Here is a 20,855-nt window from a genome sequence, read left to right as displayed (position 1 = left end):
GGATAAATGTGCAGTTTCAACCACACATTCAGTTGTATATGTGTTGAATATAACACAGTTTCTCTGCATATGTGTAAAAAAAATCAAGTGGAGACTATTCTTGGATTGTGTGTTCACTGTAATTTGTGAACAGGGTTCTGTATTACTCATTGTAGTGCGCACACACACTGTTGAGAGCAGGCATCAGATATTGCTTTGGGGTCTCCCACCCTCCCATCACTTGCTGACATTTGCCCTTCCTCCAGCAGGCCACTCTCAAAGTGGGGGTGCTGTATGGGGCCATGGACAGAAAGTCCTGAAGGGGGCAGTGGGACAGCCAGTGCCCCACAAAGCCAGGAACCAGCCCTAGGCACTAGGGAAGGGGGGCCTTCTGCCACTATGGCCAACCCATCTCCCCTGGGAGTTGGTTGTATACAATCCCAGTACCCAATGGTCCAAGCATCTATCACATTGAGCTGGGAAGAAATGGAGTCCAGTGAGAGGGAGATGGATAAATATGTAAAAGGAAATTGAGCAAGATAGACTGTGCTGATAGTATTCTGGGGTACTGTGTGGCTGTATGGCCGTGTTCTAGCAGCATTCTCTCCTGACGTTTCGCCTGCATCTGTGGCTCGCATCCTCAGAGGATCAGATAGTTGGAAAGGAAAGCAAGTGGAGTATATATATATATCTGTGAGTAAAGGTCAATAGGTGAGGGCATCTGAATAGGAGTGGCCTGGCAACTGAGTAACAATGAAGTGTAGCATGTAAGTAACAATGGAGATAGCAAGGTCAATAGGTGAGGCATCTGAATAGAAGTAGTCTGGCCTTTGTTCCCTTTGATTGTCTACAGCCGTGGTGGCGAACCTTTGGCACTCCAGATGTTATGGACTACAATTCCCATCAGCCCCTGCCAGCATGGCCAATTGGAGTGCCAAAGGTTCGCCACCACTGGTCTATACTCATGTGTCTGTGACTCTAGTCTTGACTCTAGTGTTTTTCAAAACTGGCAGCCAAATTCTGTTCATTTTTATGGTTTCTTCCTTTCTGTTGAAACACGGCCATACAGCCCGGAAACCACATAGCACCCCAGTGATTCCGGCCGTGAAAGCCTTTGACAATATATTGATAGTATTCTTTTTTCAACTTTTCAGCTGCTGTATAATATATTTAAAAAGCAAGAAATAACATTGGTCTTTTCTATTAATATAGCATTTTATTGAGCATTTAAAAATGCCCTAACATTAGTTTAATCCTTTTAGTACATATGTATATATAAAAACTCCTACCCATCAAGTGCTTAAATTTCCACTGGCCCTTTAAGCTCCCCCTCCCCGAGCAGGGACATTTCCCATTGCCATGTACTGCTATATTTACAGGTGTGGCTACTGAATACCACTGTGATTGCCTTTCAACAGAATCAGACAGAACCAATCAGTTGCCAAAAATGCAAGTCAGGCTGTCAGGATGTAAACCTAATTTCAAAGAAGTAAAAGTTCAGACAATATAACACAATCTTAAAACAGTAATAAAAATAAAAAAAACTTTCAACTAGAATGAATCCCTGTAGTCTCGAAGAAGAAGTAATAGCTTCAATAATAAAACGCTGGTTTATATTTGAAGGCCTCAGTTGTTGTAGCCTCCATTTTTTGCTCAGATGCCTATCTCTAGCCAGGTCTGCATAAATACTATGCACTGCTTTTCTATCCTTATGTAAACTAATCCTCAGTGTTTGAGGATGTCTTCATGAACTTCCATGAGAAAAGCTCTTATCAGGTTCATTGTAATGGCTCTCCTCAAGAGATAGGATTATTCCTCTCTAAGCACTAAAGCTATCTTATTTAAGATAGAGGCCCCTTCCACACACATCTTTTAAAATGTTTCCAGGCACTAAATGAAACATTTTCTCTGTGGAGTACCACACTGTTTCGAAGGGGTGAGGGCAGACAAATATTATGGCAAAAAGGGGATCAAAAACATTCTGCAAACATTTAAGATTACTTGTGCGGAAAGGCCCAGAATTACACATGTTCTTAACTGTCCCACAGAAATGCTGAACTTTGTCTGGATCATGTTCAATGTTTTAAAATCTACTAAACTTCTATATCTGTGGCTTGGAGAATGTGCTCTTGTAGCATACAAATCCGTGATTGAGCAGACAGTTCTTCAGAATAATTCAGGAATACTTCCAGGAAATGTTTATGATCAAAGTTTGACAGCAGAGGTTTCAAAATTAAACAAACATGCACATATAGGAAGTATTTTGTCGATGTATGCAAATATCCAAAAAAAAATTTTCAGATAAATTTCCCACTTTTTTCTTGAGTCTTGCACAGGATGTAGTAATGTGGAATTCTGGGAGAAGTTTCTTGCTGGTACAAAATTTGCACTGGATCCACTGTAACAGTTTAGTTGACTCTTATAGGGCGACTTATGTATTCTGCGGAGGCAGATTTTCATATTTCCTAAAGCTAGAATTACGGAAAGAACCCCTAAAATGAAAAATCAAGAACAAGAAACAGGAGAATATAAAGGACTAAACTTGCTCCAGACACAGAATTTAACATAAATTGTTGAGTCTTGCAAAAAACAGCGCCCTAGGAACGGAAAAAAACACTGGGGTGCTGTGCAGGCCCCCCAAATGGCGGAAAGATGCCATTTTCAAAACTCGCTCAGGAGCGAGTTTTTCCAAAAGCGGCATCTTCCTGCTGATGCAGTGCAAACCCCCTGGGGTCGGAGGGCAGCGTGGGCGTGTCTTTATAGCCATCCAGAGCTGCACAGGAAGGAAAGGTAAGTGCCTTGCAAACACCCTGGCCGGCTCTGTGTGGAGCTGCCCCTGTGGGCAGCGGTGGCAGGACTGCCTGCACGGGACTGTGCAAGCAGTCCAATGCTTCACCGGCTTTATTTAAGTCGGTGGGAAGCCGCTGCTCTGGCTGTGCTGAAACGGCCTTAGTGTTACTGCAACAGTTTAAGAAAGAAAAAGAACAGCTTTTCTTTCCTGACACAACGTGGGAGCTGGATAGAGGGAAAAAATGTTGTGGTGTTTCTCCTTGGTTAACTCGTCAATAAACAGTTTCCTGATGATTATTACATAATGTATAATTTACTATAAATCTATAATTTCTGTTGAATATGAATGTACATTACATATGAATGCCCATTCTCTTTTATAAAGGCAGCATATAGGTGACATCCAGAGCATATAAAGTAAAATATCAAGCATTCAGTGTAGTCAATAAGAAAGGCTTCTCACTGGTGCAATAAAATACACAAAGAATTTTTAAGTTGGAGCAAAAATCTGCCTTTCTGTGTTTTTTCCTGATGAACAATGAATTTCAAGACACTTATCTGTACCTAATTTGGAACAATAAGGTATAAAATTAAATTTTAAAAAGAATAAAAGTTATTTCATGTGCTTTACAATATAGCGGCTTGAGTTCTATATCTACTCTGCCACCATTTTAAGTTCTGGTTCAGGAAGTATAAGGTGAAATGAATGTGTCATCACTTCAATAATCAGGAATAGCATGGCTTCTATGCTGTCTTGGATTTTAATGCAATGACTGTATTAGAGGTTTCTGACCATCTTGGATGCAGACCCTCTGTATTAATTGGACTAATGGCCTGTTGATTTTAAACCAGAGTAGACATAACTGAGTATTCAACTCTTTGAAGATCTGACACGATAGTCCTCACTCAGCACTGTTCTACCCTTCTAAATCAACTGAAGTCAATGCTCTTAGAAAATAAAGCTGTTGCAACGCAAGTCGCTTACATACACTAGCTTAAAAGACGCTGCAACATACTGATGGTGGTTTAGAAATTGTAGAAAATGGGTGGGTGGGCTTTTGTATTACCTTGTCACACTATTCACTTTCACAATGGGTTTATACAGCTCTGGAATTTTCCGCTCAATCATTGGTCTGAGGTTCTCTTTCAACTTATTATAATTTTTTTTCAGTTCAAGTTGATATTCCCGTTGGTCAGCAGTAATCAGGCGCTTGTTTTTCTCCACAGCTTCTCCACACCTGTTCCCAAAATAATGCAAACTGATGAAGTCTACAAATTGCAGTGCATGTAAGGATGTGATGTATGTTTGAATATATCATTGAGAGGGCAAAGAAATGTCTTAACCATTGTTATTATTGTATGTGGCAGTGATCTCAACCTGTAAGGCTTTAAAGAAACATTCTGAAGCAGGAGAAAGTAGAAGGATGGTTAAAAGGCACTTTTAGGGGCAAACTTTGGAGGCCCCCCCCCAATGCCATTTTCTTAAGCTGGGGGGAGTAATATGCCCATCTTTGGAGCTGAGGGTGCACAGAATACTCCATGTGCTGCTCCATGGGAAAATTACACACCCGCCTGCCATTTTAGCTCAGGAAAATTGTACTAGGAAGGAAGCAGCCCCTCCTCCTCTGCCTTTGTCATTGTCTCAAGCTCAAGGGCTCCTAGGGACTTTTGAAATAACTTTCCTCACAGCTGTCCCAACATCAAAAAACAAAACATGTAATTTGGCCCTCAGTGTTGGTGTTACTTGGGAAAGAACTAGATGGTTGCACAAAGCAGAAATTCAATAATGTGACCATCACTAGCTGCCTATCCCACTTCCTCTCATAACCGTCTCATTTTCCTGCTGCCTCTCATTTCCTGGGGTCAGACCATTCTTCACCAGGAACCAGAACTCTTAATATGCTCGTTGCCTCCTGATTCCCCAACATTGGTTCTCATGTTGATGGTGGAGGCAGGGCTGAAGACTGCCCCCCCCTCCTGAGATAACTGGCCACTTTGTAGATGTAGTCATGGTTGCACATCTATTAAGCTAGCTTAGGGTAAAACCAGATGAGTCTATGGGAGTTATGTGTTCGTTTTTTAAAAAAAATAGCCAACAAGTGGGATCCACATTTAGAATGGCATCATAGTACAAGGCCAGGGAGTTTAAGTCTTTCTTGCACGCCATTTCCCTTATTTGAAACAGTCTTCTGGAGAGGATATTGGAGCCTGCAAGTTTACATGAACATGGAAAAATACCAACTCTATGGGCTGTTTCAGGCAAATAGCATGATAGAGACTTACAGCAAAATCCAGAGCTAGTGGGCAGGGACAGCACCGCTTGAGCACCACTCTGCCCACTCCAAAGGGCTTTCCCAAGGAGAGGGAAGACCAAAAAGGTTTTTAAAAATCCTATCTGAAACTCCACCGAAGGGGAGAATAGAGATGTGCCATGAAAATTGTGGCATATCTCAGCTGGCAGCCCCGCCAGCATACGAGGGTCGAGAAGGCTCTGGAGCACGACTGAGGTTGACCCCAACCCCTCCGGAATGCCCCTGGGACACTGGCATATATCTGAGCAGCACAGGTGTGTCAGCAGGGAGCTGTGTGCTGCAGCCAGGTGCCCAAGGACTCCGCTGTGGCTGGGCGCCAGCAGGTTTGACCCTCCACCAGTGTAAGTGCCCCGGAGAGGGCAAATCCACCGGCGTAAACCTGCACCTCTCCCCTCCAGATTGCACTATTAATATCCTCCCACCCTTCTCCTTGCACAAAATCCCAATCTGAATTTGGATCTCACACAATAGCTGTTTAAAAGGGAAAAACCAAGGAAACACTTGGCACATACCGACTTCTTGTCTGGTTTGCCACTCTCCCCATTAAAGAGTGCCAGTGCTGATGCTATCCAATGGCTTGGAATTGGTTTTGAGAGAGATAGAGAGAGAGAGACGTGTGTTTCTTCATCTGCTTACCTCATTATGAACTCTTTGAAGCATAGCCTCAGCTTGTTGTGATGTCGATAAAGTTTTGGATCTGCTGGAATTTCAGCCAGGAACACTTGGGCTACCTCTAGTGGCCCCTTATGAAAATGACATATTATTGTATAACACCAAGTATAAAGGAGCAGTAAAGACAGAAGAATGATGACACAAGATTGGAATTGGTTCTTGTGAACCAATCTTACAGGCTTGGCCGAAATGTGGAAAGTCAGAGACTGTGTGATAAGAATGTTTCTTAATGGGCTTTGGGAAATTGGTCTATCCAAGCACCCAGTGAGAACTGGAAAAAGTAACACTTCAGGTGAGTGGAAAGGGCAGATGCATGCCTGTGTGTGAAGAAACAGCAGTATAGAAACTGGAAGAGACAGACAGAGAAGAGGGCAGAGCTGTTGTAAACTGCCTGCAGCACACTGGCAGTACAAGATGCTTTTCTCTGGGACCTGATGTGAGCTAATGGATTTGCTTTGCTGTAGGAGAATATCTTGACCTTCATTTATACATAAAAATTACAAAACATAATAAGCCCATAAAGGTCTCAACCCATGCAAGTGCTACCACTGAAACTTATCACAACTCAGAGAAGTAGGAAGATTTTAACAATTTGACTGGGCATCTTCTCTAGCTTGACGATTAGAATAACAATGTAAAGCTCAACGAATGGAATACAATTACACCTGCCAAACACAGGGAAGATATAGAATCTCAATAGACAGAGCATTCCAGCTACAACAGGAAAAAGAACGCAAGACATCTGTATGGCCATCCTCAGAGGGCCTTTCCCCACTTACCTTAATCCCCCCTATGCCGCGCGCCCAGGCATCCCCACGATCCCGCGCTCTGCGCGGGGTCATCACAAGGCGCCGCTTAAAAGAGCGCCAGGGATGCCGCACGCTGAGGGGGCGTGACAGCAGCAGCATCGGGGCGGCTGCGCTGTCGCCGCCCCTGTCGTGGGGAGTGCCGGAGAACCCCGCACTACTTGAGGGGAGTAGCGCGGGGCTTAAGGTAAGTGGGGAAAGGCCCAGAGTCAGACATTACTTTATAATCAGCAGCAGCCTTTTGAAACCTATAGGACAGAGGGTCACCAAAACGAGAAGTGATGCTGTATAAACAAATGTCAGTGGGTTGATGAGATTGACTGCTAATCTTTTTGGATCTGGGAATCAATGGGGTGAGAAGAGCTAGGAGGGGATGACCCTCCATGACTAAATCACATGCTTGTGTGTGTGTGTGTGTGTGTGTGTGTGTGTGTGTGTGTGTGTGTGTGTGTGTTATGTGTGTGCATGCACTAATTTGCTATTTTGCCCAGGGTGTTAAAATGGCTGAGTGGAAGGAAGCAGAGAAGGAGGAAATAACCCACTGCCCTAGAGAGGCAAAACTTTTGTCACTTCACCCTCCCTGAATACCTGATTTACTGTTGTTCCAACAGAACCTTGAAGCACCATCTGGAGCATTTTGGCATCAGGAGGCACCTGGCTGGTGGCCACAGCTAGTTCCTGTGTTTTCTTTTGCATGTCTTCAATAGCCACTTCAATTGGCATCAAAACAAACTGAAAACAGAGAGACAACAGGCCTGTCCTAATCCCTTCACAATAAAAACACGAAGAGCAGCTGACACAAGGAAAATAGGCATTTTGGTCTCAGAAGACAAACGAGGCCTTCATTCCTGCTATCCTTTGCTTTTAGATCCAGAAATGGGTGCACATGCTTCCCAGGCAAAAATGATGTAATTTATTGCATCCCACAAATGTAACAAAAACCAAATTGGGGGGGTGGGGAGGAGGAAGGAGGTGAGTGCCTACTATCCCCATTTCAACAAAAAGAACTAAGCAGGATTGTAACTTCATCCTCCACATGCTGAATAGTCTTGGTTTTAGAATGCACTGCTTGGGTTCTAGTGCCTATCTAACAGAACAGGGTAGGGACTAGGACCCAAGCAGAGCATTCAAAAATAAAGACACTCCAGCACGTCGTGGATGAAGTTACAATTCTACAAAGATCTTTTTGTTGAAAAGGGTGCAGCAAAGATAACCAGTTCAGGATAACCAGAGAGTTACTGTTAGATATTACTAACATATCAACTGAAGGGGTACGAGGACCCTACATAATAGAAGGGTCCTAAAAATAACTTTGGGTTCATCTAATAACTTCAGTGGTGATCCTTTTAACTACTGTATGACAACCACATATTTATATTTAATTCCATCGTTTTAGAAGCATTCATTACCTCTTCCTTTTGAATAACATTGATTCTTGTTTTGATGTAAGGAAAAGCATGCATTGTGGTCAAAACAGTCTTTCTCTTGTACTGCTCACTCAGTTCTCCTCGTGGGCGTCCATCCTGAGTGAAAGGGGTTGTATACATGAATCGCCGGAGGTGGAAGTTTTTTTCAAAGTGGGTCACTCTGTCTTTCATCTCATAATCATCAAAGTAGGGCTCCACAAAGGTAATTTGTATATAGGCCTGAGGTGGAAGGAAAATGGACAGTGATGAGTGACCACTCACTAGCAAGCAGTACGTGTAAAATAGGACTTGAACCTGAGAGCCTGGCTAAATGTTACATGACTTAGGTGACATGGTACTGAGTTCTATAGGCTCCATCTACAAAATACTCCCACAGGCATGGAAGAAGCTTGAGGAAAGCTTACCCCCTTGCCTCTTCCTGTCAATAAACAAGGGGATTCTACAGTGTCAACTTCACAGAAGCAGTTCCTGCCAGGTTTGTTTTTTAAAAAGTTTCCAGTGTTTATCAGGAGAGAGATAGGGAAGATTAGCTGCTTGAGATAAATACTAGGAAGGGTGGGTGGAACTTGGCCAAAAGCAACAAGAGAGCTGCTTTTGCTTTGGGGGACAGCTGAAAGAAGAGATTTGTGTTATGTGTGTACAAGCAGAGCAGTGTTGATTGCCACATCAGCAGCAACATGTACAGCTAACCCCTTGAGAGCTATATATGCACCTTTATTATTAGTTCTGGTAAGCTGTGTACATCATAAAACAAAATCCTACAAGGGCTTTTGAGACAGTGTCTTCACAGAAAATATTTCAGTTTTTCAGAAATGAAATTGTATTTGAAAATAGGTGGATAACATACCATAACATTTTAGACTTTTCACAAGGGGAATGTACAATGAACTCAAGAGATCAATTATTAGTAGAAGGAAATTCTCATAATTGGTTTTCTACGCACAACTACTAGAAAGATTTAAAATAGATAAAACATTTTATGGTATTGATGAATTGGAAGTGGAACAATGCATAAATGACAATAATATTATTGCTAAAATGTATAAATGCTTGTTGAGATTTGACATGGAAAGAGTGAAAGACCATGATGAAATGGGCTATCAACTTTGGTTATAATATACAAATGGAACAATAGGAGAATATATGGTTAAAGCGCTTAAATTTACATTAAGTGCCAGTCTTAAAATGAACTTTTACAAAATGATGTGTCATTGGTACCTGTTGCTGAAGAAATTGGCAGAGATGTATAAAATGTTTCAAATATGTGATGGAAATGTGATCATCATGAAGAGACTTTTTACCATTTATGGTAGACTTGTAACAAAGCTAAAAAAAACCTGGATATAAATACATTCAATAATTCAAAAGATTTTAAAGACTAACATACAAAAGAAACTGGAGGCTTTCCTTTCAGATCTTACATATGACAATACCAGCAAGAATATTATATGCGCAGAAGCTGAGAACTTCATCTACACCTACAACAGAAGAATGGCTTCTGAAGTTGGTGGAGAAGACAACGCTTATTTCTTTGGTTAGAGAAAATAATTCATTGATAAAAAGCCCACAGACTTTTGCAAAACACGGGGGGGGGGGGGATGAATTGATAAGTTGTGGATTTGAGGAATACAAGAACAAGAAAATAGATATAACAGGGAGAAGTGTAAAGCTTATTAGTAATAATAATAAAGAATTAATTTTACAATTGTAACTAGAGAGCAAGGAGTAAATGTTTGTTTAAGTGTGTTCATATCCAGTGCAGATGAAATCAGGAACCAACTTTTACACATTTTATGCATTCTTGTGTTTCTCTTTTTTGTTTGTGTGACATGTTTTTAAAGTCTTAATAAAAAAGAAATGTTAAAAAACAGGAAAAAAATGCTTCAGTTTTTGTCTCTCTTTTTTATATATCTTACCTTCTTATGGCCCAATCATGTGTGTGTGTGCGCGTGCGTGTGCATGCAATCAGGCTGATGGAAGAGGTACGGGGTCTCGCCAGTGCAAATCTCTCCCCGCCGGCATAATCTCTCCCCTGTCAGCAGAGAAGGCAAAGGCACTGGTGGTCGGACGCCCCTCAGCTCCATGGCAGCGAAATCCAGAAATGGTCACTGCTGTGGAGGAACACTGGCATCTAATTGGATGCCAGCGAGGGAAGGGGGGGCAAACACCAGGGCATTCCCAGCGTAAAACCAACATCAGTCAGATTTAGGGCCAGGAATGCAGTGGCTGGGGCCTTGGACTTATACCACATAAAAGGGTGACATAACTCCATTTAGAAAATAGCTAGGTTTCTTAGTATAGTTATAAGAAAGTGCTCTTAATCAAATTTTTGCCTGGTCATTGTAAGTTCATGTTTGGTTACTGTACTGTGTATGTTTTCTTTTATTTGAATATATGCCATTAAAGGTTCTTGACTTGAACTCCATTTAGCCTTATGGAGGGCTTTCAGGTGGCTGGGTTTTTTGTTTGTTTGTTTGAGTCACTTCCCTACACTACCTAAAAGCCCTCTGGAGGCAGTGAGCCAGGGTGGCAGTGGTGACCCAGCTGCCTTGAACTTTGGATTGGATAGTTACTACCACTGGTTACCCCCACTTGGTCTCTTTCTCCCACTTGGACTATTATTCCCACTAGTTACTCCCACTTGGTCCAACAAAGACAAAAACGGCCTGTTTCTTACTGTCTTCTCAGCAAAGGTAGTGGTGGGTTTCACTTAGTTCACAATATCTTTCATCCATAGCAATCAATTATTAGCAAGCAATATGCCACCCAGTACCATCCATGAATTAAGTGCAATGGACTGAATGCCAAATCCAAGCTGACTGCAGTGAGTGGTAGCAACTTCTTATGGCAGCCTTGAATGACGCTGAAGTGACCATGAGAATAAGGATTTCAGCCTACTGCCTTCCCTCAGTGGGTCAGAATTGAACTTGTTTTGACTTACATTCATAGGACTCCAACTAAATGGTGTGTTAGTCATATCCTTGTGGTAAAAATATTATTGAATCCCTTCAAGGTACATATGAAAGAGTGAAGAATTTTCCTGTTTAATTCTCTAATTCAAAGTAGTCAAATTAAATCTTTATAAACATCATTATGCAGTTTTCCAAATGCGTAAAACTCACTGCAGGTTCAGACTTGGGTTTTTTTGGTGACAGTACTAGAGTTGGTTACAGCATCCCAAAGTCCCTGGTATCAACTGAGAACATGTCTCTACCATACCTTATTAGGATTTAGTTTATTCTTGTCTACAGGAGTAGAGTCTTTAATCACTACGACGCAATCCTCCCCAAAGCACTGACCATAAAAACCCTGAAAAGAAAACAGTGTTTATGTATAAGAGTTTTACAAGGTTTAAAAAATTTGTAGTCTGAGTCAGGTATAGAGCGTTGATAATGACACAGCCGTAGTATGAAGGATACTGTCTAGATAAATTTCTGCCTTTCCAGCCAAGTTCTATGCATGTTTATTCAAAAGTAGGTTCCACTGTGTACAACAAGATCTACTCTGAATTGGATCAGCATTGAATTGTAGACTTCATATCTAGAGGCATATGATCCAAGCAATTTAGTCTGGTCTTTGCCTGGCTGGGATACCTCCTGGGAACTTCACATGCACTGTCTTCAGTTCAATAAAAGGTGAAGTATAATATGGAAAACTTTCAGTGACATTTTCTCTGTGGCAGGGATTCTGACCACTGGTTTTCTGATCCTTTCAAAACCAGATTTGGTCTGACCAGCATACTATTCCCCATCTCTCAACCCCAGTTTGATATATGACGGTCTATAGCCAGAGCACCAGTGGCATAGTGGTTAAGAGCTACTTGGGCTAGTCACAGTACTCTAGTCTGGAAGAACTGGATTTGATTCCCTGCTCTGCTGCTTGAGCTGTGGAGGCTTATCTGGGGAATTCAGATTAGCCTGTGCACTCCAACACACACCAGCTGGGGGATCTTGGGCTAGTCACAGCTTTTCTGAGCTCTCTCAGCCCCACCTACCTCACAGGGTTTTTGTTGTGAGGGGGGAAGGGAAAGGAGATTGTAAGCCCCTTTGAATCTCCTTACAGGAGAAAAAAGGGGGATATAAATCCAACTCTTCTTCAGATACAAGGGGCATCTCCCATTGACCAACTTCTTTCATGGAAAGGGTTAGGATCAGTTATACTCCTCCATTTATAGATCTTTATAGTGCAAATATAACCACTTACCTCCAGTCTGTGAGAAATCTCAGGAAGTTTAGTAATGGCAGGTTCTTTGTATACAAATTCCTGTTCATCTAAATCTCCAAATTTAGCTCCATAAAAGCCAACACGGAAGTAAGTGCCAAACATTCTCTTCTGGCCCTGATTGATAAATATGAAATTATTTGTCCTACCTATAAAATATGCTCCTTATGTGCAGTAATAAAATTATAAAATCTATATGGTTATTTGAAATACTAATATAACAGCTGTTTTTCACCTTAGTAGGTAACTGTAACTCAATGTAAAGCTACTCCAATCACGCCCACTGAAATCAACAAGCTTAGAGTGGAATAACTTTGCCCAGGATTACATTGTTTATTAAAAAGCATTATGTAGCATTTTCAAAGAACTTCCCAGTAAATTATGTTGTATACTCTTAGTTGTATGGGTTGTCCATGATTTCAGCATATTTCAGTTTTATTCCTACCATGGAATACATGCTACATTGATTTTGTTCTGGCTAGTGAATATTTTCTTGAAACCGAAGCCTCCATATCCTCCTCAGAGAGGAATCCATCATTGGAGGGTTCGTTCCCTCAGAAGGGCTTGCTGCCATTTCCTGTTAAACACACGTGGCTACAACAAAACTCCTGCTTCACCCTCTCTCACTCCTGCTCAGCCTCTTAGATAGACTCCTAAATGGATCGATCAATAGATAAGAAAGACAAAAAGATATAGATATGTGAGGAAGTATAAGACAGAAGAAAAGAGAAAATAAATTGATTAAATTTCAGCTCAGGCAATTTGGCTTTATGGCTCTCCCTGGAAAGAACTGGGGAAAAGAGGGGTGGTCTGCCCTGTAACAGGAAGCAAAAACTCCTTGATAAAACAGCAGGAATCACCCAAATGTTCTATGGCTCAGACATGGCAGACATGATTAACACTTAATACACTGTGTGATTGCTATAAACGAAAACAGGGCTGCATTTCCTTGTAACTGTTGTTCATCAAGTGGTATTCTGTGCAGGTACACATGGGACTGCACAGGTGCAGGCCAGCCATAGAGAAGACTAATGAGCATTCAAGAAGATTTGAAGTGCTTGGACTGCTCCCTCTTCTCTCCACCTTGCGCCAACATTTCCTGCCCAAATGGGCACATGGCAGAGGTGGGGACAGCACTCCTTCCTCAAATCTCCCTTCACCACCATGGAGCACTGCAGACCCTCTTCAGGGAAAAGAGCCCACAGCAGGGAAAGGAGGGAGAGATTTGTGCCTGTACAGAAGATTCACTTGATGAATCAGAGGCCGCTTCCACACGGCCATGCTGGGGTATGTGTCAGCGTATATGACGCCGACCCCCCCCCCCCCGGACCGTTCGCACAAACAGTCCCGGTAAAGATAGGGAAGACGGCGCAGCGCTGCACCGTTGCCCGATTGACTTACCTTCCCTGCGACCTTCCAATGCGTCGCCGAGGCCTGGGGACACGCCCCCCTGCCCTGCGCGACCGCTCCGGAGTCGCAGGGCCGGGGGGGCGTGTCCCCAGGCCTCAGCGACGCATTGGAAGGTCACAGGGAAGGTAAGTCGATCGGAAAAGGGGGGGTGGCACCTTCCAGCCGCTGCCATTCGCACAGCAGTGGCTGGAAACCGCTGTTTCCAGAAAACCTCACTCGGGGAACGAGATTTGGAAAAAGTGGCTTCGTGCCGCTGGGGAGGAGCGAGGTGCTGCCGCGATGCAGATGCACCCATAGCGAACAGCTCCTTTAGACGCGCGTTTTTTGCCGTCCCCTTAGGCTGCGCGCCCGTCTTGGAAAGGGTCATAGTTCCAGGTAAGAGTCATGTTTATCGTTGTGATAAGGAAACCTTCAAAAGATGTCCTTTCTCCATGGCAACAAAGAAAGATTTGAGGAAGGAGTGATCTTCCTGCCTCCATCATGTGCCTATTTGAATGGGAAACATTAGCATGAGGTGGAGCGGGAGCTCTCTGACCGCTTCAGATGTTCTGGAAAGTTTGTTGGTCTTCTCTTTGTCTGGCCTGTGCCTGAGCAGGCCCATGTGAGTCTGCTCACAAGGCACAAAAATGAACATCCAGTTCTCCATGGGGTCATAGTCTCTCCATTAAATGTTTTTCAGTCATCTGCTTTACCATACATAGCCAACAGGCAAGATCCAAAGCCCCGTGTGTACAAGTGTTCCTGATCTCTTCTATGAAGGGAAGCACTTTGAAGCATGGATAGTATTCTTTATTGTGATGTGGAGCATTTTCCTTCTTGTAGCTGAAAATGGGTAACCATACTTGAGCACGTAGCAGGACATAGAGGTTAGAATTTAGTGATATCTGAGAATAGTGCCCTGTGTGGGCAAATATAGTTCTCAAATATACTTCCATTTTTTTACACCAAGCAGAAGGAAGTTCCATTCTTGCACAGGACTCTCTATTACAACCAGTTTCTAAGTTACACCATAAATTCCAAATGGGAATTTAAAACAGAGAACAGAAATGAAGCAATTGTGTACATTCGCATAAGACCTTATCTACGAACAGTCATGATCCACAAACTGCTTTTGTAGCACTGTAACAGAAGCTGCTGAAGGGTACCTTATTAATGATGCTTTCAAAGGCTTTCTGAAGTTTATTGTGAGTGGAAGAAAGCTTCCTGAAATCTCGATGTGCCTCTAAGATGGGAATGACAATCTTGTAGACTTCGTTTACAGTTTCCCACAATCCTCCCTTGCAAAAAAAGAACAAATTCAAAACCAAAGTGTAAATTCCCTTATCGTTTATCAGACAGGTATACCACATGTGTTTCAGTGTTGATGCATGGTGGCTTCTTAATACAAGCTCAACACTCATTGCAAACAAAGAAAATCTGAACTTTGCAAAAAAATTATTTTAGATAATGGCACAGTATTGAGTAGATAAAGTCTTGACACATGACCTTCTCTATTTCTATTTAACTGTAATCCAAGTAGTTCAGAATGACACATTAAATGTAAATTAAGTACAAGAAAACTCAGATGGCCTCTGTCTGTGCTGGAAAGGAGCTCTGAGACAAGGCAAGTTTCACCTCATGTGATGGGAATGGAATGCCTCATCTTTATTCTACCTCCTGATTTATTTCTGCTACAATTCTCCCTCACCACCACTGATCACACCTCAGGGTGCATGTTTACTCTGCCAAGAAAGAAGCAGGCAATTGTATGTGAATGTGTGGAATATGTAAGCAATTTAATAGAATGTGTAGTTTGACTCTAACCGTGTTGTTCCAAGTGAATTCCTCTATCATCTTCCACAATCATTGCAACTGCACTAAGATGAGAAAGGGCACAGAGTGACTCAGGGAACAACTATTTTGGCCTTGTATCACCTCAAACAATGGCTCATTATACATAGAACAGTTACCTCGGGTGTCAAAGCTGCACAGTGGAGCTGTAGTGAGGTCTCCTCGCATTTTTCTGTTTACAAGCTGCCTACAGCCTGCAGCGCAGCTTTCTTGCTGTACTCTGCTAGGCCTTTGGTTCTCCCGGTTCTCTTAACTCTGCCCATCACCAGCTTTAAAGGCATATTTTAAAACAGCTTTAAAGGCTTATTTTAAAACAGAGTCTAGTCTGAAATAAAGTTTTTAAAGCCCTCCAGATCATTGGGCAGGGTGGAAGCAGAGCAGGGGAGATAAGATGGGGCCAAGAAAATGCCCTGCTTGTACAGTTCCTTGAAAAACCCCTTTCTGTTATTATATTGAGACAGCAATCTCTCAATATGTACACTTAGAGAAGCAGAAAGGAGCTGGCAGCATGAAGGTGATGGGGGTGGTGGTGGTGGTGAGGGGAAAGCGTGCAAAGCAACCTGAGGAAGTGGAAGGCTGGCTGTGGGCAGAGGGAAGATGTCCAAGGAATAGCTGTGCTCACTGGCAAATCTGCCTGCTCTGGCAGTGGCTCAAATTAAAAGTCTTACTAAAAGTGGTGTCGCTTGCCATGGAGAGAATGGAAAGTGAAAGCGGGGCTCCAGGAAACAGGTCCATACAAGAAATCTTGCTGTGACTGACATTCATCTCCATCGTGCAGCAAGCACATTGTATGTAATTGGTCAATGTGGAGAGGCAGAATTAGATGTTTTAAACCATCAGTAGAGACCCTCTAATTTTACTCACTGTGCTAAAAAGCTCTGCAGCTTGTTCTAGCAGTCCCACCAAACCATTCTCTGAGAAATACATTCCAGAGCATACTCCATCTTCATCTGGAGACAGAACATCATCAGAAATGGCAGACTCCTCCAACACATTGGAAGAAATATTCTGAAAGAAAATAATGGCCGCAATGAAGCAACTTCGTATACAAATCATGTTCTTTGGCACACCAGAAAGATCCCTTGCACCAATATACCATTTCTGATTTTCCGAGCTTGTGGAATATCATGAACCATTCATAGTTCAGCATTTAATCTGGTGATCTCTTTTTAAAATTCATTTACTTCTTATTCATGACATTTTTTAAACAGGGCAATCCTTCAATAGAAGAGTAGAATTTTGCCAAGGTCTGGACACTCAGTTTGTCTTTCTTCAAAAAGCACACAAGGTGGGTCTGTTCTGTTGTATTTACCAACCCTGATATGTTTAGTAATAAATTTCATCTAAATTCTGGATGAGAATTATTCTTTGCTCAAATGCTGAAATGTACGCAGATAAATCACATAACTGTTTAATTTGATTGGCCTCATTCATTTTAACATGTTAGCATATTGCTTTGTGAAGCACACCGTGGCTTGTGTGATTGTGGAAAAATCAAGGAATCAACAAATGTCAGCAGACTAGAGAGATACCATGAACAACAGACTCAACAAAACTGAGGCAAGAATGAAGAAGCCCACAACAGATGCAGACTAGAATATCTATACAACAAAATCCCCATACAGAAAGGATCTAATCAGTATATATAAAAGGCTAGCCATGGTGGCAACAACTCACTCAGTGGTGGGATTCAACAGGTTCGCACCACTTCAGCACAACTGGTTGTTAAAATGGTGCTTGTAAACAACTAGTTATTAAATTATTTTAATCCCACCACCGGACCAGGTTGTTAAATTATTTGAATCTCACCACTGAACTCACTTCCATCAAATCACAACCAACACATGGCTTGGGGCAGAGCTTTCACAGAACAGATAAAAAATAACACAAACAAAACAGTAGAATTAGGTGGTTACTCATTCTCTCGGAGGCTGAGTGCTTGCATCTGGCCGAGTCGCTGAGGCAGTAAACTGCCTACTTCCAGAAGTGCTCACTGGTGCAGGGCAAAATCACTGAGGCAGCAATGCCCCCGGCAACCGCCATAGCACCTCCCTGAGGCCCGCCCTTCCACACTGACCCGTCCCCGTCGACGCTTTGCAAACCGGGGGGGGGGGGTGCCTACGGAGATGGGGAGAACTCTCCCCCATCTTCCCAAGCACCCAGCTGCCTCCTGTCCCCTTTGCAAAGCTGGCATCCAGCTTTCCAAATGGTGTGTGTTTGGGTGGATGCTCATGGCGATGGGGAGAACTCTCCACATTTTCACAGGCACCCTGCTCCCCCTTCCTTTTACACAGCTGAGATCCAGGTGGGGTATGCCTATGACAGGGGTCTGCAACCTGCGGCTCTCCAGATGTTTATGGACTAAAATTCCCACCAGTCCCTGCCAGCATGGCCAATTGGCCATGCTGGCAAGGGTTGATGGGATTTGTAATCCACGAACATCTGGAGAGCTGCAGGTTGCAGACCCCTGGCCTATGAAGATGGGGCAGACTCTTCCCATCTTCACAGGCACCCTGCTCCTCCTCCTGGCAAAGTGGGGATATTTCAAGGGGCACAATTTCAGTGTTTGCGCCACATACCATTTTCTGTAGATACCCTCGACATCTCTTGCCCTGGGAGGATTAGTTTTCTAAGCCTTTGTATTTTTTCACACTATGGGCTTTATTGTTAGGGAAAAATAATGTTACCATAATATTCTGTTCAAAAGTCAATCAAGAAAATCAAGAACTTTCTACCAGAGATGCAGTTTTCTTTTCCTTTCATTCCTTTATCCCCATTTTCTGATTGTAGAGAATTATACTCTCTACCATCTGTTATAGAGTTTTTCCTACAGAATTCAGTTCAGTGAACTTTGTACAATTGAAGAAGGTAAAAATAAATAAATAAATATCCCAGCCATTCAAAGACCCTCTTTTACTTTCAAGTAGTTAGGCATACAGGACTAAGAACACTCAAAGAAGTTAGTCAAACTTAACAGCTCCTTCACATTCCTGGAGAAATAAAATCTACAGAAAAGCGTCTCTCCTCTTCCTCCATTTCAAGCTATGTTTATACCTTGGTGGCTTGTTTTATTTGAAACAATATGTCTACCTTATTCAGTTTTGTTCTTCACCAATTCTTGTGGTTCACCAATTCTTGTTTCGCAAATCATTCACTAATTCTAGACCAGTATTTTACTGATTTTTTAAAAAAGTATTCAGGCATCAACTCTGGCAACAAATATTAAGCCCTGTACGCAGAAAAATAGTTGATGATCTGACAGACAATAGTAACTGCTGAAGACATGTTTGTAACTAACTCTAATGTCCTTAGGTGAAAAATATTATCATAATTATTCTTGAGCAAACCTGAGGCATAAATTCTGTTTTTAAAAGTGGTTACTTATGAAACCTGAATTCTTGCAGGAATGTAAACATGAATATTTGGGTATTACTCATCTTCTATAAAACCTGTTATTACTTAAGAATCTGATTTAAAACATGTACAGGCAACAGTGTTTTGATGTGACAAGCCAGTACAAAATATGAAATATTCCAAAACAGCTTTAAACATTTGATATACTTTTTACCCAACTGGTAAGAAATGTTTTCCTATAACTTTAAATACCTCAAATGATTATAAAATGGGAAGCAATCCACACAGAACTGAGTGAACGCAAACTCAGCTGTAGGACTGGAGATTAGTTCATCATATTTTGGTTTGGAGATCTACATTCAAATACCACCACAGCTGAAGGCTTGACAAAACTGCCATTTTACAGTCTCACATCTCCATTTGTAGAATGGAAATAATACTGTATCACAGGGTTCTTATGGGAGAACATAATAGCATCACTTCCAGAACAGCTACAAGGTGCTTTCTATCTTCATTCAAATACTGCTTGTGAACCTACCATTCTTTAAAGCCTTTCACATAACTTCTACCCCTGTCCTCAGTTGTATGTGTAATTCTTGACCCAGATTTTTCCTTGCCTTTTTTTTTTTCATTCCTTCCACTCTTCCTTATCTCTCCTAGGATTGGCAGGCTCTGAAGAGTATTCCAAACCCTGAGTGATCTTATAACATCACTGAAAATAACAGTACTAGTGTACTTCCATACAGAACAGTACTTCCATACACTACTAAGTATTGAATGATGATCTCTGTAACTGTGGGTAGTTACATGGTTTTGAAGAGATATGACTATTTACCATATACAACCACATAGACAAACATGGAGATTAATCCTGTGAACTAAAAGTAAAACATAGTTATCAGTAAGAAGAGTAGCACAGAAAATTAAAAGTGCTAGGGTGGTGGTCTCCTTGCCTGAGGTATCACCAGAACAGGTTAGAGACTGTAGAGTTTGAGAGGAAAATGATGGGGTATAAATTGAATCAACAAAATAAGATGAATAAGAGATACAAGGCTCAGGCCACATCATGGTACCTTTAAACTGTCCACTTTCTGCTGATGAGCTGGATATCATGGCCACATCTCAGATATGACTGTTTTTGTTCTGCAGTTGGTTGGAACAAGCTAGGTGCTACCCCTTGTAGCTGGCCAATCTCTACTGGACAACAGTATCTGACCAGAGATTCTGACTAAGTTCCCACTGACATGGTAAATGACCTTGTCTATTTCAGACCAGAAGATAGTAACTTACATGGCTGGATATTCCTCCACTTGCACAAAAAACTTGTACACAGGTTCTAGTCTAGTCTTCTTGAGAGTCAGTTTTTTCAGTATCATATATAATGTATGTTTTGTATGAAGCAGCAATCATTGAGTCTCCACCTGCTATCTGAAGTACTGTATGCCAGGCACAGGTCTACCACCTTAGAGAGAATAAGGCCTCTGTCTCTTTTCCTGCACTACCCCCCTTTTTCTGCTCCTGCTAAATTTCATCAATCTAGCCAAACTTCAGTGACTTTGCCCAGTACCTGAGGGACCAAAATGGCCCCAAAATGAAATTACCACAAAAACTCCACATAAAGTCCAGAAATCCACTCTTACCTGAAAGCTGACGCTGCCTACGGGCAAGTAGCTGTGATCCTCCAGCATGCTCAGATATTCTGCAACTAGCGCGGCAGCATGAACTAGACACATGGCAGCCTCTGTATAACACTTTTTCTTGGCATGCTTTTCTGCCATGTTCTGGAGCCAGGTCAACCTTAAGTCTGGCGAGGTTTGATATCCTTTTGCAATTCTAACAGTGGAACATGATTAAATGTATATTAAACTTGCTCTAGGCAAAATAAAGAGGTCTTCTGCCAAAGTTTGCTAGAAGAAATCGGTTTCATTAAATTCTTACAGGAGAAAATGTGGATTTGGAGGTGACAGATGTCTGGCAAAACCAATAATCTCTAGACATGTGGAGAACATCTTGATTGCACCAGCTTGTTTAACTGCATTCAAATGTAGCTATCA

The 20,855-nt window shown here is 42.1% G+C and overlaps 1 protein-coding gene across 1 annotated transcript in view; it reads right to left on the bottom strand.

Annotated features, from left to right (window-relative positions):
- Positions 1–1,173: 1,173 nt before the first annotated feature.
- The window catches only part of DOCK8 (dedicator of cytokinesis 8), a 116,524-nt gene continuing 96,842 nt past the window's right edge, over positions 1,174–20,855 (bottom strand). The window contains exons 39-48 of the mRNA XM_048503898.1: positions 20,442–20,634; positions 16,312–16,455; positions 14,763–14,894; positions 12,190–12,324; positions 11,206–11,295; positions 7,969–8,205; positions 7,148–7,291; positions 5,718–5,824; positions 3,837–4,007; positions 1,174–2,471 (exon numbers count right to left, since the gene is read on the bottom strand). Of these exons, the coding sequence (XP_048359855.1) occupies positions 2,411–2,471; positions 3,837–4,007; positions 5,718–5,824; positions 7,148–7,291; positions 7,969–8,205; positions 11,206–11,295; positions 12,190–12,324; positions 14,763–14,894; positions 16,312–16,455; positions 20,442–20,634 (1,414 nt within the window). The 3' untranslated portion in view covers positions 1,174–2,410. The remainder of the gene's footprint in view (positions 2,472–3,836; positions 4,008–5,717; positions 5,825–7,147; positions 7,292–7,968; positions 8,206–11,205; positions 11,296–12,189; positions 12,325–14,762; positions 14,895–16,311; positions 16,456–20,441; positions 20,635–20,855) is intronic.

Source organism: Sphaerodactylus townsendi, linkage group LG07 (genome assembly GCF_021028975.2).
Source record: "Sphaerodactylus townsendi isolate TG3544 linkage group LG07, MPM_Stown_v2.3, whole genome shotgun sequence".
Lineage (NCBI taxonomy): Eukaryota > Metazoa > Chordata > Lepidosauria > Squamata > Sphaerodactylidae > Sphaerodactylus > Sphaerodactylus townsendi.
This window is presented reverse-complemented; position numbering and strand designations above follow the sequence as displayed.